The following is a 25,746-nucleotide window of genomic DNA, read 5'->3' as shown; positions in this document are numbered from 1 at the left end:
ACTGCTAATGGCCTTGATCACCATACCACGGCTGGACACACACTGAAACAAAATGTAACAGAAAAGTGATTCTATAAATATTATCCCCACGAAACCAGGACACTTTTACAAGTGATTAACAGTTATCAGTTTAGCTTACAATCAAATAAATCTTCAAAGACCTGACAAAACGAGATAATTTTTTAAAGAGCTATACCTGTCTTCTGCAGTATCCTGGTCCTCTGCCATATCCTTGGAGACCCAATGACTGTAAATCAAAGGAGTGCAGCAGGGCCAAAGTTTCTATCATTGCAATATACAAAGCAGAACGCTCTGCTGGGCCCACCTCAGGCAGTGAGAGGTCTCGGAATATGCGACCCTAGAAACATTGTAAATCAGATATTTGGTGGGATGTACACATCAGACGAAGTAAAGTCATACATTTCAGGAGCAAAAACAAATGCAGTGAACCAACACTCCCTATGCAATCAAAAACTCCTTCCTCACTTATTTTATTCCTTGCCCAGGACAGATGAAGGGATTCACAGTAATCTCAGATCATTAATACACAGGATATCTATTGGAAGACAATTAAAATAACAGGTATATTCAGTAGATGAAAGTCTGAATCAGAGCACTCAATCCAGATATCCTCAAGCTTGAAAGTATGAGATAAAAAAATGTTACCATATTGTCTCTAACAGTTAACATCCAGAAAAAATATCAATTAAGACCTTGGGAGGGGAAGGAGGGTCAGGCAGGGAGAGGAGGGAAATGGGTGGGTTGTACATACAAAGAGGCAAACAATCTAAAGAAATTCACTTGCATTCTCCTTAAAAGCAGTCCAATACGTTTAGAAGACAGGTTTGTTTTTCCATTTTCTCCTTTAATTTTGACCCTGCCAGTAACAGATTGGAAAAGAAAAAAAACAGACTCTTCGCTAAGTTCCTCAGTTCCACTGGTTTGCACGATGGATTCAATATATTTACACAGGTAAAGCATCAACAGAACTTTTTTGCTGAAAGATTCTGCATAACAAATCTAGAAATCAGATTTTGTATTGTGTAATAGTTTATTCAACACAATCAGTGTATGATTATTTTCTAAATACACAATGTATTTAACAACAGTGCACTGCTGTCCATCTTAGAATGGATAGACCGTAAAGTTACAGCCTTAGAAATGTAAATATAACAGTAGCAAGGTTTCTCATTAAGGGATCACTTTGTTCTAGTCCAAACCAGAAAAATTCTCCACCTTTAATGTAAGAAAATTTCTTCAAATTCTTCATAGCTTTAACATTTTATTACTCCTGATTCATGATTTTTGTAGGAAGGTTAACTTAATCTCCAGGAATTGGCCCATAAAATCTTACATTTCTAATTTCCTACTGAACATGATGATAGAGTACAATGCGATGAAAGAGAAGAGGCCTGAATTCAAATCCTCCTCCCACAGGAAAAAAAAAAAAAGATGTGATACAGCAGACTTACACTCAGAGTCACCAAAATCTAACAGAAACAGTATCAACTCAGCTACAGCACCCCCAGAGTGATGGACCACAGACAGAGCTATGCTATGTTCTTTCTGAAAGTAGTGCTTGAGCTGGAATCCTGCTTGGTTTTCAAGAAAAGGTCATCTTATATAGATTACTGTCTTCAGTACTAAACAGGTTCCAAGATATCCAAGGATCCAGTATAACTTTATAGCATGATTGTTCTCCCTCTGACTTCTGTACGCTTTTCACAGAAGCAATAGTGACTCATTTCAAGACATCCTTCTGAGAGCTCAAATGAGAACAAGAGATTAAATACTGATTAAGTCCTGGAGAAGCTGAAATCAGTGAGAATCTCTCATAGCTAGCATTTCTTAAAAATATCAGAGGATTATTTATATCGCAAAGCTTAGTAAATGCTGAATAAGGCTCTAACAGAAAGGTTTTAAACAATTTAAAAGCAGCTTGTAGTAGGGAGAAGAAAAAAATCTCTCACATTGGAGGACCAACCTGCACATGCTGCATGACATAAAATTCCGTTCCAATGACAGAAACATCACTGCAGTACAACAGGGGCTCAGGCACTGGAAATCCAGCTGAAAATAAGGCTTTCTGCACACGATATTCTCTATCGACCTGAAGAAGACACAGAACTCAGGTTCAATGAAAAGCTCCCAAACATAAATGAGTGCAGTGAATAATAATGTATCCTCTTAAATGTTTAGTTATGTTTGTGGCACAGAAAACTGGAAATGATCCAGCAGTTCACTGCATTTCTGGATACATTCAACAATGTGCCACACCATCATGTACAGGACTTAGCCACCTGCAATACAAAGTGTTTGGAGCTTGCTGAAGAATGTTACTTACCTTGTGAGCTCTAGGTAAAAGGGGACCATGGGGCTTCTTCCTGAGCACATAAGCCTTCCCACCCTTCTGAAGATAAAAGGTTGGATTTGACTGGCCTGAGCTACAAAGAGAAAGATTATAATTACTTATGAATTCAAGTACTTACAAATTTGCAAAATTTTAACAGAAATGACGCAAAATGCACTGTGAATTGGCCTGAAGAAAAAGGCAAGACAGAGGAAAGTGTTCTTCTCAGGAGCTGCTTTTTTTTTTTTCAAATATAGTCTTACAAGGATGTGAGTGGAAGCCTACAAAATCAGAAGTCAGAGGTTCTATTCCTACCTATAAGAAAGACGTCTTCTTTCACTGCAGAGAGGTCACAGATACTCAACTTGCATTTCCCTCTCCTCCCAAAAGAGACATCATTAATGTTTTCAAGGTATGCAGCAGATACCAAGTTTAAAGCTTTCTGATTTGCAGAAAATTAAACAGAGCGGAATTCACACTAGCCCGTAATTGTATTTGTCCTTTGGCGAGCTGTATTTTGAACAATGTAAGCATAAAGCTCTCCAAATAACTGACGAATTCTAGTACCAGGCCCCACTGTATGCTAGCCTGATCATCAATACATATCCATCATCACATACACTGCCATCCAGAGGGACCTTGACAGGCTTGAGAGCTGGGCCTGTGCAAACCGCATGAAGTTCAACAAGGCCAAGTGCAAGGTCCTGCATGTGGGTTGGCACAATCCCAAGCACAAACACAGGCTGGGTGGAGAAGGGATTGAGAGCAGCCCTGAGGAGAAGGACTTGGGGGTGATGGTTGATGAGAAGCTCACCATGAGCCGGCAGTGCGTGCTTGCAGCCCAGAAGGCCAACCGTATCCTGGGCTGCATCAAAAGCAGGGTCGCCAGCAGGTCGAGGGAGGTGATTCTGCCCCTCTACTCCACTCTCGTGAGACCCCACCTGGAGCACTGTGTCCAGCTCTGGGGCCCCCAACATAAGAAGGACGTGGAGCTGTTGGAGCGAGTCTAGACGAGGGCCACGAAAATGATCAGAGGGCTGGAGCACCTCTCCTATGAAGACAGGCTGAGAGAGTTGGGGCTGTTCAGCCTGGAGAAGAGAAGGCTCCGGGGAGACCTTATAGCAGCCTTCCAGTACCTGAAGGGGGCCTACAGGAAAGCAGGAGAGGGACTTTTTACAAGGGCATGGAGTGACGGGACAAGGGGGAATGGTTTTAAACTGAAAGAGGGTAGATTTAGATTAGATATTAGGAGGAAATTCTTTACTGTGAGGGTGGTGAGACACTGGAACAGGTTGCCCAGAGAAGTTGTGGCTGCCCCCTCCCTGGCAGTGTGTAAGGCCAGACTGGATGAGGCTTTGAGCAACCTGGTGTAGTGGAAAGGTGTCCCTGCCTGTGGCAGTGGGGTTGGAACTAGATGATCTTTAAGGTCGCTTCCAACCCAAACCATTCTGTGATTCTGTGATATCCTATCCTTAAGGGACTGCCTATAGTAACAGTAAAGTTTTAAAGAATGAACGTTACAGTGACAAAGAATCATAGAAATTAGAAATTTCAATCACACACACGTATAAAAGAGAAGGACAACCTAGTTAAACCCTTCACAATACCTTGTCTGTATCCCAATCAAGCTCATTGATCCTTATTTTCCTCAAGACTCTGTGCTAATCTACATGCCTTCCTCTCCTCATTCTGGATCATTTTTAAGATGCATTCTGACCTAGTCCAATAAAAGATTAGACAACTATCGGAAAATCAAAATCAAGTGAACTTTTGCCCTCATGCTCCCCACAATATTTCCATTCTCCTTGAGGCAGTTAGGGCATAGTCCGTAATATAGTTTAACAAGTGTACTGCACAAATACTCTGCCTGGCACAACAGAGGTTTAAATTGGTTGAAGCCTTGAAGTGCAACAACAAGACAAACAAAGTAGTAAAAGTATAAATACTGGCAATATTTTAGCAGATTTTACTATTAGCTACTCTCCTGAAGCCCCTCCTAAAGTCTCCTCAATTGAAGTACATACAAGGATTCGAGAACAGCTGAGGATTCAAGGGATGTTTTATATTTGCATCAGAAGACAGAGAAAAAGTCTTTACTGTTTCTTAGTGATAGCTGCAAAGCAGTCAACGTCATGTTTACAAAGGAATTAACAGGTGCTTTTAGAATAACTTAACTTCTAATAGTTAGCTCCTGATTTGAAGTCACACAGCCACACCACTAATTTGCTAATGCAAATGAACTAGATGTTCTGTGCAACAGTGGCTTTGGAGCCTGGGTGTAGCCCCTCACTGGCCCGACACATTGCCCTCAGGGAGTTAATAGCAATCTCAGCACAGTGTTACGCTCTTCCCATGAATTTGCTTGATTTCTTAAGCCATGTACGTGCTTCTGAACATTATTATTTGTTGTACAATTACAGAGCAATCAGATAAACTGAGATTTAGCGTAGGCAATAAAACAATTGCGCGCACGCTCCAACAGAGCGCACCACGGAGGGCCAAAGGCGTGTTTTTCTGAGGACAGGGGAAGCCCACCTGCCTGCGGACGGCCAGCTGCAGCCACAGGGCCTGCCTGTCCCAAAGGTCACCTTCGTCACCACGAACTTTGACTTCTCCGGCCGTCCAAGGGACGAGCCGTTCCCTCCACGGCCGCTGCCTGCCATCACCAGGGCAAAGGGCGCTAACTCTGCCCACCCGTCCTGCCCTGCAGTGAGCACAGCCGCGACCCCTCTCCTCGTCCCCCAGAGGCACACTTCGGGCCCACGCTCCGGCTCTGCGCCTCAGGGCGCCCCAGGGGCGAGGGGCCATGTCAACAGCCCAGGTCAACAGCCACGGAGGCCACCGCTCGCCCCTCACCGGCGGTCTCGGGGCAGGAGAGCGGCCCTCCCTTTACCTGTACTGCCTGACAGCCAGAGCCCCCGCGGGCTGCCGAGGGAAGCCGGGCAGGTGGCTGCACAGGTACCGCTCCAAGCTCCCCTGGTCGAAGCGGTGCTGCCGCCGCACCTCACTGGTGCCCGGCTCCGCCGCCATGCCCCACAGCTGCGCCGACGGCGTATGCCCCGCACCCGCCCACCGCGCCGCTACGCTGCTGACGGAGGTGCCCTGCCCCGCCCGGCCCGGCGTCGCCGCGGCAACCGGAGGCGGCTTCGTCCGTCAAGGAAAGCGGTCCCCGGCGCCGGGCCAGCGGGGCTCTCGGAGCCGGGTGGCTTCTCCTGCAGGAAAGCGGCTCCCGGGAGGTAGTTACGGCCCCGGCTGGCACCTGCCCTGAGTCACCGCCAGACCCCGCCCGTTGCCCGCTGTCGGGCGGCAGGAGACCCCCCCCTCGGGGTGGGAACGCTCCCTGAGGCGCTGGCGGGAGCGGGGGACGGCGCTCCCTGCCGCTCCCGGAAGCTGCCTCAGACCGGGAGACGTGTCGCTGCGGTGTCGTGGGCGCTGCCATGGCGGAGCCGAGCCGGCTGGAGCAGCTGGAGCGGCGTGTGCGGGAGCTGGAGGAGGAGCTGGCCCGGGAGAAGGGCGGGCGGCGGGCGCCGCGGGCCCGCATCGAGAGCATGAGCCCGGAGGTGACGGACTCCAACCCCTACAGGTGCGGCCGGGGCGCCCTACAGGCGCGTTGTGGGGTGAGGAGGCTGCACCTACGGGGGTTGGATGGTGGGGAGAGGGCCAGGACTGAGCCGTGGGGAGGAGGCCTAGGGAGGGAGTCCGAGTGTAGAGGATGGGGAAGAGGGAGGGCTGCGGGGTCTCAGGCCGTGGGTTTGAGCTGTGGGTCTGGGTAGGGGGGGGAAAGGCGTGTGGAGGTGGGTTAGGCCGGGCAGGGGGCTAAGGGATGGGGCTGGGTGCGCTGAGGAGGGTGTCAGGGCAATGCTGAAGGCAGGAGCTCTGTGGGGAGGAGGGGAGAGGTGCTCTCAAATTTCCCACCTGACTGGGCTGGTAGGGGTGTACATTGGGATTACGTTGTATTATCTTGCTTTACGGTACAGGGAGAGAGAGGAAACTTTGAGTTTTTCAGCTAAGTTGCTAATAAATGGGACAGGTGTTGGTATTACATGAGATCTTATTCTCATTCCTCTAACTTACCTATTTTAGAGTTTGGTTTAGAGAAATCTTGAGCATTTGGGACCCCTTCTGATGCTCAGCGCTTTTGGAAATCTGATGCATTATTTTTTTTTCAGGATGAATTGCTTTAATACAAATTGATGCTCCCATTGATATTTTCAATGAAAAAATGCAATAGCAGGATAAAATGTTACTTTAAAATTCTTCCAGTTATCCTCACAACCTGATGTTCTCTAATTCATTTTTTTAAAAAAATATGTTGGAGTTAATCTAATCAAATTGATCAGAAAACAGTGGAAGAGCCTTTGCTGGCCTGCTGCCATATGGTTAATTACAGAAAAAAGTGTAGGCTTTCATTCTGTAAATCAGGGATTCATTTATGAAAATATCTGTGGGTCCTCTTGATTTCATTGATGTTATTCATACCAACTGAATAAGTACATGAGTTTCTGCAGGGTTAGTACTCAGTTGGTAATAGGAAAGCATCTACTATCTCATTTAGACTGTATCTAGCTGGCAATCACAACTGCAGTGAAAAACTCAGGCTTGAGTTTGGTGCTTGGTGGGGTTATTTTTAAAGCAAAAGTGATTTTAAATATCTGAAAAGCAAATTTGCTATTAGAAATGTAGAGAGCATTTTCTATATAATGTTGCTGTTTTTCTTTGTAGTCGCTTGATGGCGTTAAAAAGAATGGGAATTGTCAAAGACTATGAGGTAGGATTCTATCTGCATTAAAACAGCTGTGCATTTTTTCCCTGAGGACTACCTTTGATATACTGATCTGTACTTTATTTCTTTCTACAGAAAATCCGTACCTTTACAGTTGCAGTAGTAGGTGTAGGTGGAGTTGGCAGTGTGACTGCTGAAATGTTGACAAGGTGTGGCATTGGTAAGGTAATGAGAGTTTTCTTCTTCTCCTTCTTCATAGTAGATGGACCAGTCTTCTCATAAAGAGTTAGATTCGATTCCACTCAGTTGATTTTGCCCAAATAAAAAAGTACTATGAAGAAAGCACTCGAGAACACCACTTGTGTAAACATCACAAATTAAGAGTCTGTATTTTTCATAGTAGAATTGATTTCCTTAGGGCTTAATCCTGTATCCTGTGGATGATTCTTGTTTGGATGCTTGTCTTCTCCGTGCTCTTATATGAGCCCATCTATCTAACGTTCATGCTGGATTATTGCAAAAGGAAAACAAAATAAAGAAAAAGGAGGGGCTAACTCGCATAGAAGATTGTCTTATGTTATGAGAGCAAGTTGATATTCATGAAATAGGTATTTTTATCACAAACATTAGTTCATCATGTGGCAGACGTAGAGCTAAAAATTTAGCAGCAGTTAAAAATAATTTGATGTGTGTATAGATAACAAGAACCTCCAGAGTTAATAGAACAGAATTTGTCTTTAAAGGAGGAATCTGGGGAACGGCTTAGATGTTTGTACTTCCAGGCAAAGCCTGACCATTTACCCTTGGAACTTTAAGGAGTTTCTTAATACAGAGGTGATGCAATTTTTTATTGCAAAGTTTATTCCCCCTTTCCCTGAAGAGCATTTCCTGAAGACCAGTGTCTTGGGCATAGAAAAGGACCTTGGACAGTTGATTCAGAATTTATAATAATCGACATGTCCATGTATTATGCAGGTGTTTTAAGTGAATTGTTTTTGAAGAACTACATGCCAAGACAAGTGAAAGAAATTACACATTTCTAGTTAATGCCATAACAGCAAGTAGGAATGTGATAACAGAGCTGACAGTGTTCATGTAGATAATCTGTTGAATATTCTTAGTTTAGATCAAGTGAATGGATTGCTTTTTATTAAGAGTGGTTTTCATGACTTAACGAATCAGTTCCTGGTGAACAGCAGTTAAAATTCAGTCTTTCACGTACTTACAATGTTGGTAACTTTTGTATGTGAATGGAATGGGACTGCAGGGGTGGGGGGGTGTTTGGTTGAGGGTTTTTGTTGTTGGTTTTAGAAAGAGTTTTGTTGTTTAAAATGCTTTGCCATAGTGCTCTGCTTGAGGAGCCTTTGAAGATTCACGTATGTTAATACAATCTTTATTACAGCTGCTTCTGTTTGATTATGACAAAGTGGAATTGGCAAACATGAACAGACTCTTCTTCCAACCTCATCAAGCTGGCTTAAGTAAAGTGCAAGCAGCAGAGCATACTTTGAGGTATAACTTAAAGAAGCGGGTATCAAAATGTATCTACCCAGGATGCTGCTCCAGAAAACCAATGTTTCATTCTTAATCACTTGCAAAGTAGCATGATCTATTTTGGAAATTTGAGCATAAAATAGTTGTGGGAATGATTGATACTTTAAAGACATTTTTATACTGGCGAAAACCTTAATGCAAGTCTACTTTTTAAGTATAGTTATTTTTGTTCAGTAGGTTGATATAAACTATACCACTTTGGTATGTTGTAATTTTTTTTTTTTCCTCATCTAATCTGTGAATTTTGGACAAGTAGACTTCAGACTGGAAGCTTAAGACTGTAGCAACATTTGTGAAGTTAGGGAATAGAATGCAAGTTATCGTTGTATTTATTAACATCGACTCATATTATTTCCTCCATAAGGAATATTAATCCTGATGTTCAATTTGAAGTACATAACTACAACATCACAACACTGGACAACTTTGAACATTTCATGGATCGAATAAGGTAAAATCTCTCACCTTCTGCTGGTATGTGGCTCTAAATACAGCCTCACATTTTTATTGTTGGGGTTTTTTCAATTTAATGACTTCCAATTGAAAACCAGTGGGAAATACGTATATATGAAGACATTTCTGCCTGGACCTTTTGTATAGAGTTGGCATTTATTTCTACTGTTACATAGTTATATTTTATACTAGTGCATCTTTAGATTTCCAAGCAAAGCTGCAGGTCTTATAGGCTTTTTCCCTTATAGAAAACAGAGCAGATCATATTTTGACTGCTCTGGAGTAGTTTCAGGGATACTTCATAGAATGAAGAAAGAAAATAGTTATTAGCAGATCTCACAGAGAAGTTCTGAAATTACTTTTCCCATTTGCAGTTATGTTGTACAAAGACACAACTCTCCAGTACTTTATACTGTGAGTCTATACTACATGAAACTTTTAGTCTAAAATGCCCATATATTTAAATCCCGGCTTCAGCATACTGTTGTTTCTACTGTGGATCCAAGATGCTGGTTGTATCCTGTTCTGCATTTGCACAAGTTTTGTTAGAAATACACTTCCAATGTGTTTCTGTACTCTAAAGCAGCATCATTGCCATGTTGGTATTTTGTTCTGCCAGCAATTTCATGCAAACTTCTGATGCTTATTTCAGTAACGGTGCGCTAGAGGAAGGGAAGCCTGTCGATCTTGTTCTAAGCTGCGTGGACAACTTTGAAGCTCGCATGGCAATTAACACGGTAAGGCCATCGAAGGCATGAGCTTATGGAAGTATATTTTCTCCTATACGTAATGTTAGGAATTGTGAGGACGAGAGAAAAGACAGGAACTTACCAAGAATCTTCTAAGGAATTTCCTTCTTGGTTTAAAGAAACAGAATCTGAGCTTTCACCCCGTTCTTATAAAACACATTTTCTGTGTATAAATATAACTGTAGACTTTTAATTCCACACAGCTAAGGGTTAGTAAGAGTTAAGTGTCGGAAGCCCTCTCTGTCTTTCCAAATTATCTTGTTTATGTAAAGGTATTATCAAAGCCTGGTATGTTAAATCTTACAAACTTTTAAAAGACTGTGTATAGCTAATTGTATATTTCATATGACTTTTTGTATACTAAAATGTCTTAAGGCTGTGTACCTAATCAAACTGTTTTTCTTTATAGTAGCAGCCAAATGCATGTTTTCTGTTATCCTTCTGCTAACTTGATGATACACAAATTGCATGCACTGAAGGTACAGATACACTGTATCCATGCCGCGAAAAGTACTGTGTGCAATTAGATTCTGTTGTGTGCTAGTAACTGGATCACTAAAGCTTGCATTTGTTTAAAAGTCTCAGGTCCTCAGGAAAGCACAAAGGGCTGGCTATATGAGGACAACTTTAATTTGTCCTTTAGTTTGTCCTTTGATAAACGATTTCTGTTCTATGTTTTCATGTTCCTTTTTCTGATCATAGCCTTTTTGTCTTAAAGCAGGAAGATCAATGTGTAATCACTCTCAATTTACAACGTGGGTTGTTTTTATTTTTTTCTTTTCATTAAACTTGTGCAGTGCTGATGTGTGTGTTTCTGTGTTATAAGGCCTGCAATGAACTTGGACAAATCTGGATGGAATCTGGAGTGAGTGAAAATGCAGTGTCAGGACATATACAGCTGATCATACCTGGTGAATCTGCTTGTTTCGCGGTATGCAGTGCTCTGCTGAATTGCTCGTTTGTCTTTTAAAGCAAGACTGGGAGTATGAAGATTAGCTGGCTAGTGAATGTGATCCTGGCACAGCTGATGGAGAAGCTTCAAATTTTGTGTGATCTGTGGGTTTTTTTTCATACTTTTTTTTTTAAACTGACTTTCTTTCTTTCCCCTCAGTGTGCTCCTCCACTTGTAGTTGCTGCAAATATTGATGAGAAAACATTAAAACGAGAAGGAGTTTGTGCAGCTAGTCTTCCTACAACTATGGGTGTTGTGGCAGGAATTCTTGTACAAAATGTTCTGAAGTAAGTGACTGAGTTGTTGCTATTCAATGTACAGCACCATAAGAGAAAGAAACATGAAGGAATGTTTCATAATGATGGGTCTGGTTCTTTTTATATGTTTGTGGCCTATTTCCTAAAGGTATTGGCATCATTGGACAGGGCTGAAATACACACTGCTTGAATCACTGGTGTGTTTACTTTGGAGCTGCTTGTTCTTAGTAAAACTTTTCAGGGGTAAGGAAAAGTCTTCAGAGTTTTCCTAAGCATTTCTCTTACTGCATACATTTTTTTTTTTTTTCTCCCCTTAGTTCTGCATTTAAATATGCTCCCATTTGACATCACTGAATTATACACAAAAATACTACAGTGCTAACTCTGAATTTTCATACATGGACAAAGAAGAAATAATTTCTCTTGCAGTGTTTGTATTCTAACTTGAGGTGAATTAAAAATAGTGATATAGGAATATGAAATATTTTAATTTTTTCAAAAAGTACAGTCATGTGACTCCAACTGCTAAAAGAACTGCATGGGTCAGCAAGGAAAATTCTATAACAACTTTGGTTTCAAAATTATGCGCCGTCTTTTACAAGCATCTTTCAGAATAGGATCTTATTTAGCCTATTTTTAGCCTTAGCTTGGTTTTGTCAGTTATCAAAAAATTTCTAGGTACAAAGAATAAACATACTGTTTGCAAGTGTGCCTGCAAACGACTAAGCGCCATTTTAAGCTGTGCAGAGAGAGGCATTATATAAAATCGCATAGCAGCAGGTGTTTTTCTTCAATGAAGAATGCAAACATTGCAGCTTAATTTAAATATTTTCATTGCCAATATGACCCTACAGTAAAGATGATTACACTGGTTCTGATTAGCTGTTGAAAACTCTCCTTTCGTAATACAGGGCACCTGAGTGTTTCAAGCAATGGGTTAAGGCACAGGAGAAAACTGCTTACATTTAAACATTCTGAGTCTGTAGCTGACTTGTTCTCACACACTTACACCGCAAGAGGACGGGGTTCTACGTTGATGCAGTTATGCTGTGGTCAGGGGACTACAGTTTATTTTAAAACAATTACAGTAATTTTTTAACAGCTTCACTGGTGTGAAAGTCTATTCTAAAAGTTCTTTTAGGAAAAATTATTCCTTTAATTTTTAGGTTTGCACCTGTATCTAAGGGTGTGTTTTCTCTGTGTTTCTAGATACCTGTTAAATTTTGGTACTGTGAGTTACTATCTTGGTTACAATGCGATGCAGGATTTCTTTCCAACTATGTCTATGAAGCCAAATCCACAATGTGGTGACCAAAATTGCAGAAAACAGCAAGAAAATTACAAGGTAAAAATGTTTTGGGTTTCTTTTTTTTTTCTTTCTTAAAGTCTTAAGAACAAAGCAAGCTACAGACCTGTAGTAAAAAAACTTTCATTGCTACTCCAATTTTCAGCAGCCTTGTCTTCAGATGGTTGCATGTGTTTCTAAAAATACAGTACTTCAGGTTATCTTGAAGCAAAAGGCAGGCAGAATGGCTTGCATACAGTTAGATAATACTTTCTTCTGCAGTAATTGCTCAACCTTTCTGGCAGTCATATATTTTGAGTGTTAATGGGCTTGGTTTTTTTTTTTCAACTTGCAGGTATTCTGCATTTTTATGCCTAACAAAGTTCTAAATGGTGAGGGCATATCTTAAATGTTAAAAAAGTGTGCATATTAGATTTGATCTTCTTTGCTGTTGTTGAAAATTGGACTATTACATAAATTGTGCTTTTTATTTTTTTGTGTTTTTCCTTCAGAAAAAAGAAGCTGCACGACCAAAACAAGAAGTAATTGAACAGGAAGAAGAAATAGTTCACGAAGACAATGACTGGGGTAAGTAATCAACTGGAGATGAAATGATGTTCCCAGTACCAAGCTTCAATTAAATTCTTTGTTTCAGGTGAACACAGCGTAGGGTACATGGGACTTCTCCTGGTTCTTATTTTTTGTACCTTATACTGCATAATTACTGCTGGCTTTTCACAGGTTTTGACAGTAATGCTAACACAATTTGATGATGTAGTTTTAGTCTATTGACCAGGTTTTAGGCACAAAAATTAACAATGTTTGTATCAAATACTTTCTCAGAAGATGGTCTGAAGATAAGAAAGATGTGAGAAGACTTATTCACTGTTTATTTTAAATACGGAGCTAAAGAGCATTTCTCATTTCCATAACCACTATGCTAAGGCATTCCCATAGATGTTTTTATTCCTCAGAGAGCTTTAAATTAGAAAGAATTGTCTTAAGAAATGGTATGTGCATTTTATATAACCATTTCAAGAATGAATATATACATTCTGGTGATTACATGATATAGAAAATAATCTTGGCTTACCATTGGTAAGTGTCCTCACAATAAGATTTAAACTGTTAAGGACAAGCAAGTCCTATAGGAGAGGTGCCATTCTTGTCCACAAGTTCCACATATGGAACCATTTAATATATTGTAACGGGAAAATGTTTTGCATTGATAATGGGAATGAAGTAATTGAAAACAAAGGTCTTTCTGCTTTTATGTTTTTTCCATTTCAGAAAAGTAGCTGCAGTTTTCCTTGTGCTATGGTAACACAGTGATTAAAGAACTTTTTTGTCTAACTTCTAATGGAGTTCTCAATTCCTTTTAATGCAAAGGCATTGAGTTAGTATCTGAAACTTCAGAAGATGAGCTGAAGGCTGCATCTGGCCCAGTACCGGAGCTTCCTGAGGGAATTACTGTAGCATATACTATCCCAAACAAGGTATTATATTTATGCTTTATGAATACACTTATTTTTTTAAATACATCATACAGATTAAGTTTATAATATGAGCCAGTTTGGTTACCCTTTAAACCTAAAGTAAAATTCCATCTTGAACAATTCCAGTAAAAGTGTACCTTGGTACATCCAACTGCTCTCTTCTACGGTCCAGTTTTGGGTCTCTGAAATACATTTCTTTCAGTATGGATGTTAGTGTGAAGGTAGTTTTGAGTGATAGGAATGAATGCATGTGGGGACAGGGGAGGGAAAGCAAATGTGAATTTCTCAGTTGATATTTTGGTGACTAATATTTTAACCATATTTATCTTGTAAAAGCTGTATGTAGTCAAAGAGCAATTAGCATACCTGGGGAACACAGAATCTGTATGTGTCACAGCCAGAACATTCTCACTCCCTGTCAGAAGAGAGTTTACAAGTTAAGTTTATAATCCCTTAGGCCTAATCTTGCAATTCAGTGCTTGGTTCTAGGAAAATGGTGTGGTATAATGGGAATGAAAGTTATTTGTGCAGGAGTTTTTTGCTTGCTATTTTTGTTGCCAGCTTTTTCTTTCTGTTCCTAATAGGAAGAGGATTTGATAACGGAGGAAACAGTAGCTGAGTCTGAAGAAAGCCTAGAAGAACTCATGGCCAAAATGAGAAACATGTAGCAAAACAAATATTAAGTACAACTTTTGGGAGTTTGGATTGATACTGGATTTTGAGAAGACCAGACTCTTTCTTTTTTTCTTTTTTCCCCCTCCGCTGAAACTTACCTTTCCATTTCTGATGAAGTGGAACTGTTACAGGGGCAGGAAGGAGACAGACTTACCTTGTTTATATTCCGTTGTCTGTTTACGTCTTTAACGTATGGAGTTGTGCTACTGTAAATTTTAATTTCTCAGCATTGCTATTGCCCACATACTTAGTGTAAAATAAAAGGAGATGGATAAATTAACAAAAGCAGGCATAGCACATCATGTGCAATATCATGTGATGAGAACAGTACATAGTATAGGACGAGTGAAAGATGAAATCTGCTGGAACGGATTGAACAGGGCAAGGGCAGATGATTGTGCATCATTCATATTGCTGCTCCTGATTTTCCAGGCACTTGTACTCATCATTGTTCACTGGTGTCTGTAAATTCTTGGCATGGATCGTGCTGTGGCTACTTTTTCTGAGTAAATAGAACATTTCAGCCTTTTCATCTGCCTTAACTAACTCTGGGATCGATTTTTTTTTTTTAAAAACTTCCCTGTTTTTATCAATGTTTTACTCCTGTTTGTTCTTAAATAGCTGCCTATGTGTTTTGTAGGTGATAATGCTTTGAGCATGCTGCAGCAAGGCCAAGTCTTTTCTTAGTCAATAACAACACTAGCAGACTGGATATTAGCGTGTCACTATTTTCAGGACAAAATCTGTTAAGAATTGCCAGCAACATTGGAAATAACGGGAGATTTTGTCTGTCTCTTCAAAAATCTAAATATGGTTTTTTTGGTTATTAAAAGTTTAGCTATAATTCTGATCCATCCCCATCATATGGGCTATATGAAGGAATATACTTAATTTGGGTTTACATAGGAAAGCTTCTAAAATTAGATGCTCTGAACTTTGTTTAGTGTTACAAATATCTTCAGTGCAGTAGCTGAACTATTGTGTTTGTCTTGTAAATAATACTAGTACAGTAGTATTACCTTTTAAATTATCTTGTGTTAAACCGACCCGTAAATGTACACATCCTGTAGTACCAGTACCCTGCAGGACTGGAAGTATCAATTTTAAATATTTTAATGATTCTGGGTGTCTGATCCAGAACTTGATCGTTACTCAAATTTGGCTTAGAAGAATGTAAATTTCAGCCTTTGCAGTATAATATGAACATTTCCAACTTGGGCTGTTCAAAAAAAACCTTTCCACAGCATGATGCAGCCAACACAGAACCAGCTAGTAATGGTAGTAGCAGTATCCAACCAACATGTAAAGAGACTGTAATATTGCGGAGGTGCTTCTGTTTCTTAGGGCAGCTGAATGAATACTTAGTTAAAAAATGTTTGATTTCTAAGCAACTGTTACAAACTTCAAAATCTGTTTCCTCCACATCTGACACTAGATTATATTATTTACATAAAAATCATTGCTGAAGCTAGTGAGGGAGGTTTTGGGTGGGGTTTGTGCGTAGTGCATTGTAGTGTAAAATGGAAGATTGTTTTTTGGATCAAGTTCAGTTTTGGAGAAACCAGATTTTAGAAATGAACTGTAAAGAGGGAAAGGAAATAGAACAATGAGATCATTAAAAAAGTACATACTTGAATCTGTGTCACTAAGTCTACGTTAGCTTGATCCAAGTGTCAGTTTAAGTGTTACTTACGTTTCTTTGTGACTTTACCTTTCTGTTGGGAACAATACAAGTGAGGCACATGCAAACAGTTGATTCATTTCTACAACAGCTCTGTTAATTTTGACCCTTAACTATTCGGCTGACATGGCTGCTGTCACATGATTGACAGCTTTACAAGATGCAACTGTTTACCATTTTACTTCATGTAGACTTTTATGAGCAAATTAATACACTTTTGTATGCCCACTTACGGAGTATGCAAAAGGGGTTTTCCTGTTACTTTCAGACTTTCAACTTGTATATACAAAAAGAATTTGAAATAATTAGAAAATACATTATGATGATTGTATATGCCAATGGTTAAAATTATTCAAAAATAAACACCAAAAAAAAGCAGCTTTAAGGATCTTTTTTAAATTAAAAAGACATTTACAAGTATAATCTCCTCTGACTATAAAACACAATGGAAAATTTATTACTTCTTTTGTTATGAACTAACAAATCAAAGCATAGTGCAGTGGGTTAGTCCAGCTTTGTTTATTTGGCAGTCTTCTAAAAGAAGGTTTCAGTGTTTACAGTGTATCAGGAATGTTACTGAGATGTTGATACTCTGACTGTATGATTAAACCTCCATTGAAACGCTGACACTGTTTTGAGGTGGAGTTCTCCTACAACAAAATATTATTTGGCGTACACCAGATACACAAATTACTCTTTCTTTTAATGTCCACGAGGTACAGCTACAAATACATGGAACAACTGTCTAACAGCGCTATGACTATACCTGCATATGTTTACAGCCAACATGCAGCCTGCAAGACCCTCCACTATTACTCGCAATCCTGTTTTCCTTTCTGTAAAAAGCATTCTTTGGGTTGACAGGGTAAGCATGTTGTTTCCTCACCATCTTTGCTAATGGACCATGGATGGTTGGGATCTGCTACTTTTTAGGGACTGATTTTTCTTCCAAAAGCAACCATGCAACCTATGAATAAGTTGGAAAGAAGTGACTCAAGGGAAGAACAGTAACAATTCAGAACTGGAAATCACTAAACGGGAAAAGTCTGGTCTAACACTGAAGGTCTAGAAAGTAGCTTCTTATTTAAGCTAGCAACATTAAGAAAAACTATGTAGGAGAGCAAGAGATATCATTATACATGTTCAAATCAGAACAGAGGTGACAAGCTAGACCAGATACCTGATAATTCACAACACTGGCTTTAGAGGAGGGAATTACCAGGTCTGAGAAGAGTAGGCAACAGAGCCACATACAGGCTGAGATGGTTAAGGTTTTTGGGGGTTTTTTTTGGGTTGGTTTTGTTGTGTTGTTTTTTTTTCTCCTTTTGCCCCCCTCCTTGGTAACAATGCTGCAAAGAAACTTTCCAATTCTCCAAACTTTTCAAGGTGGCTGGAATACAGTGGGAAAACTCTTGTGTTGATTAAAAACTCATTTTCTGAAGCAAGAGGAAAATATCCAGAGAGCTAGTACAAAGTGTCTATTCTTGTGGTGGTATTGCAATACCTTCAAGAGCTATTTTTGAAATTTTTTTCCAACTAAATCTTAATCGTCAAATTTGGGTTGTATATTTGTTCTATCAGTTTTATATACTGTTTCTTTTGCCAAGTTACAGTCTTACCGAAATATTAAATTCCTTCTAACCAGAAGAAGGGCTGAAAGGGGTTATATTTAACTCTAAAAGTAAAATAACAGATTATGGAAGGTAAGTACAGAGGCCATTTATATTTCAAGCTGGATCAAATAAATCTTTACATCAGATGCCTCGGAAACATTATAGTGAGGTTTCAATTAATTTTTCACTTACATTCAGTTTTTTAATAAAAAGTCTGTTTTTTAGTATGTATTTAAATTGATTCACAGATTTATGCACCAAATGAGAACAGACTTCATATTGATTCTACCAGATGACTAGGGGATTAAGAAATAAAACAGGCAGGTAGATTTGATTAGCATCTCTTTATCAGATGGCAAACTATTTCGCATCACTAGGTTTTTCCAGCTAATACAAACATTCTTGTATTTTAAGAGATTCAATGAGATGAAACAGTGAAAGTATCACTAAAGCGTTAACAACAGGGAATCACGGCATAATCATCTTCATTCTGATTCCTCACTGGAAGTATTTTTACTGAACACAGTTGAATCTGACAACAGCTTTAACTGTAGATGATGCTATATTTAGATATATTAGCCTCCCAAGGAAACCAATTATTTTTGCACAAGTCCCTTGAATGGAAGTCTGCTTAAAGCTGAAATCACCCTGCAGGTAAAACTTTGGGTGGAACAGTATTTTGACTTTCAAAATTACTGTCTCTTTAGAAACAACTTCAAAAGCTTCTGAAAAGGCAGAAAGGATTGATGAAACAAAAATACACAAATGCTCTAAGCCAGGCTATTACAACAGAGAAATAAGAACTACCCCACGGAGTATATACAATTGGTTCAACTTGTTATAATCCTGGCACTTGGGCTAAGAGGTATCAAATCCCCATGTTTTTTGGTATTGGCTATAACTTGAGCTAGTAACTAACAGCACATCTATATACAACAAAAGCAGCTCACTTTGTACCGTACAGTCTGCAAAGTTAACATGGAAGGATTTCAAGCTTAAACATTTGTTTCCCTGTCATTCATGAAGACAGGTGTCAGTCCCAAAACAGTACGTTATCCTAGGAAAAATAGATTTTGGTAATAATTTTATGTCTGCTTTAAAATAGCAATAGAGACTGCCTTTTCTTTGAGCAGGTTTCTATCACCTTTGTCCATGTTCCAGGAAAACGTTTGGTGACAATGCACTTTTTAAGCTGAACGTATCTCCACTCGATGAGTGTCGAGAAGTTGCTTTTCCACCTATCAACAAAGTCTCTGCTTCTTTTATTTCCATAGCTCTCTTGTAAAGTTCAGCTGCCTTCTCAAAGTCTCCCCCTTCATAGCTTTGGAGAAGAGTAAAACAAAGTTGAAACAAGTAAATAAAACAAGTCTCTCAATTTAAATTGAAATGCACACCATGCTATCAACAAAGTGTACTTAAGGCTCTCTACTTTCCTAGTAAGTACACAGGTCCAGGAGGTTTTGTTTCATCCAGCAATTTTTACAGTAATTTGCTTTTATAGGGCTAGAGCATATAATCTTACCTTAGCACAGCCAAATTTTTCAGAGTTTCCCCCACACGAGGATGCATGTGACCAAAGCTGTCTTCATAAATCTTTAATGCACGTTCATAAAGAGGTAAAGCTTCCATCTGCCTTTTCTTTGGGTAGCAGAAAGTTGTTTGTTACAGATGTATATTACATTTGCTATTCTTTTCTCCAACATAGTTATCAACACATCCTAGATACAATCATGCATATTCAACCAAAAAGGTGTTCTGAGTTCTCGATACTGTTGACATGAGATTGTCAAAGCAATTGGCTTGCACTTGCAAATGCAATTCCCACTAATATTATAATAATTAGGGTCTAGACTTCCTAGGCAGTTTTGAAAAATCTCAGTCCCGAAAGTTTTGAGTTACCAAATGCTTTTTAATTTTACCCAAGGCAGCTTTAATCCCTGTTTAAAATCAGATATGCAGAAATACAGAAAACAAGAAAACAATCTACAGCTCACTCCTATTGATGCTAATTAAGGAATTTGGCAAGTTGATTGCATCTCCTTTGAATCTCGTATTAGTTGTAGACAAGGAAGTCTACAGCCTTCTCAGATTCCTAGTTACACAGAGTTGCAGTTGATCAAGGTGGGTACTCTTCCTTCAGGGACATAAATTTCAAAGGATTATGTTTCCCTCCGAGTCAGTGGCGGAGCTGTGTTCCATCATACTGTGATAACTGCCGGATCGCTGAAACGCTATCCTCTAGCTCGAGTCTTACGAAGCATGTGGGCATTCTGAATTATCTAAAGAGCGTTAGCCCGAGTGTCCTTGGAAATACCAGTCACAGCAATTATCTGTTCCCTGCATACATTTTCCTTGCCAAATATCCTTTCAGTTTTTAAATGGAACCTAAGAATTTGCAAGTCTTATAAGAAATTTCCCTTTTAAATGTGATCAAGTTTCTTTGGTATCATTTAGGTACAAATCATAAAAAAGTCTGAAGGCAGAAATAATAAACATGTAAGTCATGAAAAACTTACCATCTGACAATAAAGGACAGCCAGATTCACCAAAGCGGTTGCGACACTAGGGTGTTTTGGGCCAAATGACTTCTGTCGGATTTCAACCGCTAGTTCGTACAAAGGAACAGCCTTGTCAAGTTTTCCCTAGAAATAACAGGGGAAAAGTGATTCAGTTCTCCTGCATCAACAGTAAAATCTATTTTAAAGAAAAAGCCTTGGAGAACATGTAACTGTTTCCAGAAAATGGGTTTAACTTTGGTTAATTCATAGTTATATTCTGCACAGATTGTTTATCATGAATATTTATTAGGACCTAATTTTCCAAAATACTGAGTATATTCAACTCCCAGTTAATGTGTTTCTCAGCTATGTCTATTTCTTTCTTTTTAAAATTAATTCTTCCCCACAAGTGTCTCACTGAGAAGGCTGTTAAAAAGAATTTTTAGTTGTATTTTTATCTAAATAATTTTCTGCATTTTTATTTCCTCATCCTGCCATAAATGAGAGCAGAGAGCTCATTTTTTGTCCTAAAAGGCCTCAAAGTTTTACTGGTGATACGGGAATGGGAATGTAGCCGCCTTAACTTTTGAGCAGTTTTCTGCTTACTGAAGTTGTGTTCACACCGTCTTCTTCGGAACAGCCCCACGGTGCCCAATGCCATTTCAAGCACCTGTTGCTTCCCATTCACCACATCATTGAGACTTTGGCTTCTTAACTTTGGTTTCTCTAAAGTACCCCTCTCATATTCCAACTAGTTTTACTATAGATTATTTTTTCACCAAATCTGTTTTCCTCCAAATTTGAATCTGCTCACACATTAACTGGATATACTTCAGAAGTATGTTTAGGCTTCTATTATTAGAATGTGAATTGTCATATTTAATAGCAATTAGAAATTAAATACTTCCATTGTATAATGGTTCACTGAATTGCAAAATTCAAATCCAATTTTCTCCTTACTTTTTCAAAGTATTACTATGCCACAGATGATCTGTAATTCATCTGGAATAAATACTTATCTATAAATAATTGTCATTTTCTACATCTGATTCCTGTCCCTTCTCTTCCTCCACTCTTCCCTGTGTCACTAGTTCACCATGAATTTTAATTTGTGCTCCTTCAAACTAGCAAAGAGCTGTTTGATGCAACCATTGAGTGCTTTTGCAGTTTCTAGCAGCATGAAAACTAGAAGCTGAAGTGAGAAGGAATATGTGACCTAGGACAATTCCATGCACATAATAGCAGGTAACAATTATTGAGCGAAAACACAGGAGCATTTGATCCAAGGGATTATCTTTAAGGACTCTCTTCTCGTTGAAGAATAGTAGAATGTGGAAAAAAGTAAAAGAAAAAAATTGTCATCCTCTGAAACTGATCTTGGTTCAACAGCTGGAAACCTTACATCACACTTACATTGATGATATCAAATGGTTAGAATGACCATCTGCAAACACAAATATTCATAAAATACTTTGAAGTGATGAAATGCAGAACTTTATACTACTGTTACATGTTATTCCCCATAGTGCATTTCACAGGGGAGTAACTGTTATCTTTTGCTGAATCAACATAAGCTGGAGGTGACTCAGCCAGTTTATTTGTAAAGTACTATCTATCTATCTATCTCCCTCATGAGCCTCCCCTCACGAGGGGAGGTTTAGATTGGGTATCAGGAAAAATTTCTTCACTGCAAGGGTTGTCAAGCATTGGAACAGGCTGCCCAGGGAAGTGGTTGAGTCTAAATACCTGGAGGTATTTAGAAGTGTAGATATGGTGCTTAGGGCCATGGTTTAGTGGTGGACTTGGCAGTGGTAAGTTAACGGTTGGACTTGATGATCTTAAAGGTCCTTTCCAACCAAAACAATTCTATGATTCTATGAAGTTACTCTCAATTAGTCTGTATAGTTCAAGGTCATCGTGTAAAAAGAACTATTCCCACACCCTAAAACATTATTTTTCCATCAAGACACATTTGACCAAACTCTTGCATGTGGATGTCATGTAGCAGACAGTGGTGAACTCAAATACAGCTGGGAAGGGCTTCCCGCACTGCAACCAGAACACTTGCTTTCAACCAAATCAGAAATTCTTCGTGGTGAATACTGAGCATGCAGGACATTGAAGACATTACTCATAAATGGCTTTTCTTTAAGCAAAGTGTGTTTTGAAAAAGTTACTGGGCTTTTTGGAAACAGACTGAGGCCACTTGACTACATCTTTTATGCATGTGTGTAGAACACCAATAGCTGACAAAATTCCCACGCCCCACTCCTTTTGGATTGAAGACTGTAACAATGCAAGGCATTACAGTTAATGTAAGTGATGAAAAAAGGTAACAGGCTTGTGCTTACCATCTTCTTGTACAGCACTGCCAGGTGTTTCACAGTATAAGCCAAGGAGGGATGATCTGGAGCCAGTGCTCTTCTCCTGATGTCTAAAGCTTTTTCATAGAGTTCCTCTGCCTTGTCATAGTGCTTCTTCTCATTGTACAAGGCTGCCAGATTGTTCAAAGACTGCGCGCAGTCTGGGTGGTCGGGTCCGAGGACTCTCTCTCTCATTTCCAAGGAGCGCTTCAGGAAAAGCTCTGCTGTCCTACAGAACACATTTGTTCAGCAATATTTTAAAGCTGGTAACATCTGTACAGGCTGAAGTGGCTGTTGCAAACAGAATAAACAGCCTCAGATACTGACACCTGGTAACGGACTTTCACTCTCCTCTGAACAAACAAATGCCAGATCAGCAATTCATTTGAGCAGGGAGGAACTACACATCCCAGACGTAGTCCTGCCATGTGTGTAACCAGAAGAATGCAGATAGAGAGCTAGCTAATATATTCCTGTGCAAACCTGGAGCCACCCTGTAAAGGACTGAAATGCCAGTCTAGCAGATTTCAACAAACATTACACTACCCCAACAGCTGCTCATTTCTTTAATTCAACCTACATCTTCAGATATGCAAGTAATTCTTCCATATTCAAAACATACTACTGACTTCTGGGCAACTCCTCATAGCAGTCATGTACTCCCATGGATAAAGCAGTAGTGGAATGTGAGGTAAAGGTTCAGAACACACCACATGTTTTTCAAATGACTTTAAAAAAATAAAAAACATATTATAGGGTTCAGCAGACAGCTTTCATACCAAACGGGGAGAGGCTGGAATGGGATTTATATATGTCATGAGCTAGATTCTCATAGTAGAATCTGTCTAGAAGTGACAAAGTAGAAAAGACTGTGTAATGCCACCATTCAAGCATTTCCTATCAAAAGGGCATGTTTTTTCTCACTAGAGTAGCATACTACTATTCCATTACAGATTTACAGCAGTTCCTCTATCGCAAACAATGGGTGATCCCACATAATACCAGCAGTATCCTCTATAATTAGGCAGTTTGTCATCCTGACATACACACAAATTCTGTGTGACACTGCTCCCAAGAGGTCAGCTTAGTAAATTGGAAAAACCCATTTTGCATTAGAGAAAAAAAAAAAGACCATTTATAAACAGAACTGTAGGTTCAGTTCTGGAGCTCTTAGACCTAAGTGTCAAAAGGCATTCCCTCTATGTAAGGGATAGAGGATGAAGTGTGATACAAAATAAAGTGACATACCCTTCTGCCATTGATTTCATTCTAACTGCATCAAATGATCAACAAATTCAATCTTGGACTTGCTGATTCGGAGCAGAGACACAATATCCATTAAAAAATGACTTAAACCTTCACTAGAACAAAGTTTATACTTTTGCTCACCTATGAAATAGTGGAGACATGGTTACTCTAGAAATAGGTTGTGTTGGACAAGAACTACATACGAATAATGTGGAATATAAAATGATCTTGTATGAGATTAAATAGATAGCAGTCGTCTATAATCACTTCAGTGTGACTTCGTGAGTGTGAACTGACGAAAACCCCCACATTTCCAACAACTGTTAAAAAAATCAATTCCTTCACTATAAAGGTCCTGCATTTAACAGAGATTTTGTGTGCAGATCCTGAATTACAATACAGTTCTGTAGTTCTCCAACAACTACTGGTGACATAAACATCAGATATATGAAGAATGTAAAAATACTTCCAGAACTTACTCTGTGCTTTTTTGCCATGCACGCACTTTCTTCTCTGAAAAGATTCAGTTCAGTGGAGCAGGATTTAAGGTAACTTTACAGTTCCCTCACAACACAGTTTTAGACTACTCTGTGGACTGAAGAATTTGATGTGAAGAGTGCCTAACCATGCAATCAGAACTGCTCTGCACCTTTTATTCCCCTTCCTCAACACCTCTGCTTATCTCTACCTGGTTTTAGAACTCCTTTGTGCTGTTCTGTCCTCTTTTGCCCTTAAAAAGGCCAGCAGGGTTAAGAGCCTGAGGATTACAAGCACAGTGAATATTTAACTCATGGTTTCTTGTAATACTGGTATTTTGAGTGTTTCTCACAGAAAACAACAATCCTGCTGTACAAGGATGAACACTACAAAGGAGGATCACAAAACAGTGAAGCTGAGTAGAGGGGGCATAAATTTTGAGAGAGGACTGGTATTTGCAATGAAGGCTAGGTTAAATTTAATTGTGGAACAGCAATTCTGAATGCAGGAAATGCACTGATTGATAAATACTCACATGCTAACAGCATCAACTCTACAAAATATGAGTGAATTTCACAGTAAATAAAAACCAGTAGAATGAATCAAGGATGGCACCATGAGTATTTGATTACGTGTCTACATTTAATGCTAGTTCTCAATTCTTTGCTTCCATTTAGATTTATGAAAACACTCAGTGGATGTGTCACAATTAATACAACTTACTCAAGATTATTCTGCAGGTAATAGAGGACTCCAAGCTCATTGAGGGTTCGAGCATTATCTGGTGTATCCTTGCCTAATGTGAGCTCTTCCAGTTGCAGGGCTCTTTGACGCAGGAGAGCAAAGCCACACTACAGCAAAGCACAAGGTAATGTAAGCCAATCACCACTACTTTTAAAGTGTACAACTGAAGACAGAAAATCAGAAGACTCAGTTTGGTGCCAAAGGAGCACAAGAATCCTACTTAAGTTCTGTTTTCAAGCTAAACAGCACATAGGCATTCTGCTTATTTACAATCTAACAGTGAATTTCACCAAACATGCTTCCAGGAAATTTAAGTTACTGTGCTGTCGTACAGCTCTCTTTTCCCTGTATTATACATGCTAATTTGCTTAAACTCCACAGTTCAAATAACCAATTCAGAACAGATTCTTAGATTTATAAGCTATTAACTTAAAATCAAGTTAATCTCCTATCCTAAATGCCATATACAAATAATATAAAGTATCACTCAAGGCTTTACATGGATCTTTGTAAAATGGGCTGCCAAGCTAATGCTTACATGCAAAGTAAATTACAAGTATAAAGTGCACCCATTGTTACACACTCTGCCTATTCTTAATCTTTGCAGTCTTAAAAAATATTTGTGCAG

The 25,746-nt window shown here is 39.4% G+C and overlaps 3 protein-coding genes across 5 annotated transcripts in view; 1 reads left to right on the top strand and 2 right to left on the bottom strand.

Moving 5' to 3' along the window:
• The window catches only part of ACAD11 (acyl-CoA dehydrogenase family member 11), a 32,875-nt gene extending 27,462 nt beyond the window's left edge, over window positions 1-5,413 (bottom strand). Inside the window, exons 1-4 of the mRNA XM_068405428.1 lie at window positions 5,244-5,413; window positions 2,345-2,444; window positions 1,985-2,110; window positions 197-358 (exon numbers count right to left, since the gene is read on the bottom strand). Coding sequence (XP_068261529.1) covers window positions 197-358; window positions 1,985-2,110; window positions 2,345-2,444; window positions 5,244-5,380 — 525 coding nt within the window. The 5' untranslated portion in view covers window positions 5,381-5,413. The remainder of the gene's footprint in view (window positions 1-196; window positions 359-1,984; window positions 2,111-2,344; window positions 2,445-5,243) is intronic.
• Window positions 5,414-5,762: 349 nt separating this feature from the next.
• UBA5 (ubiquitin like modifier activating enzyme 5) lies at window positions 5,763-16,598 on the top strand. Of its 2 annotated transcripts, XM_068404792.1 has the most exons (12): window positions 5,763-5,933; window positions 7,073-7,118; window positions 7,209-7,298; window positions 8,476-8,585; window positions 8,992-9,078; window positions 9,733-9,817; window positions 10,656-10,760; window positions 10,941-11,068; window positions 12,248-12,383; window positions 12,836-12,911; window positions 13,713-13,819; window positions 14,404-16,598. In XM_068404792.1, exons 1-12 carry the CDS (start codon window positions 5,788-5,790, stop codon window positions 14,485-14,487), a joined length of 1,200 nt encoding a protein of 399 aa, XP_068260893.1. In that variant the 5' UTR covers window positions 5,763-5,787; the 3' UTR covers window positions 14,488-16,598. The 2 variants fall into 2 exon arrangements, with proteins under 2 accessions (XP_068260893.1, XP_068260894.1); XM_068404793.1 differs by lacking the exons at window positions 5,763-5,933; window positions 7,073-7,118 and having other exon boundaries at window positions 7,215-7,293.
• The window catches only part of NPHP3 (nephrocystin 3), a 29,462-nt gene continuing 20,272 nt past the window's right edge, over window positions 16,557-25,746 (bottom strand). For both annotated transcript variants that reach the window (XM_068404790.1, XM_068404791.1), the window contains 5 exons: window positions 25,098-25,225; window positions 22,638-22,878; window positions 20,305-20,430; window positions 19,311-19,426; window positions 16,557-19,109 (listed from right to left, as the gene is read on the bottom strand). In XM_068404790.1, coding sequence (XP_068260891.1) covers window positions 18,929-19,109; window positions 19,311-19,426; window positions 20,305-20,430; window positions 22,638-22,878; window positions 25,098-25,225 — 792 coding nt within the window. In that variant the 3' untranslated portion in view covers window positions 16,557-18,928. The remainder of the gene's footprint in view (window positions 19,110-19,310; window positions 19,427-20,304; window positions 20,431-22,637; window positions 22,879-25,097; window positions 25,226-25,746) is intronic.

The sequence above is a fragment of the Nyctibius grandis genome, chromosome 7 (assembly GCF_013368605.1).
Source record: "Nyctibius grandis isolate bNycGra1 chromosome 7, bNycGra1.pri, whole genome shotgun sequence".
In the NCBI taxonomy this organism is placed as follows: domain Eukaryota; kingdom Metazoa; phylum Chordata; class Aves; order Nyctibiiformes; family Nyctibiidae; genus Nyctibius; species Nyctibius grandis.
Note: the sequence above shows the minus strand (reverse complement) of the source record. Positions and strands in the feature narration are given on the sequence as shown.

Bases quoted from the DNA above. Each gene is read 5' to 3' on its own strand.
- UBA5 (XM_068404792.1), top strand. From the start codon at position 5,788: ATGGCGGAGCCGAGCCGGCTGGAGCAGCTGGAGCGGCGTGTGCGGGAG. The intron at 7,299-8,475 runs GTAATGAGAGTT...TCTTTATTACAG, and splicing joins CAAGGTGTGGCATTGGTAAG to CTGCTTCTGTTTGATTATGA. The intron at 9,079-9,732 runs GTAAAATCTCTC...TGCTTATTTCAG, and splicing joins CATTTCATGGATCGAATAAG to TAACGGTGCGCTAGAGGAAG.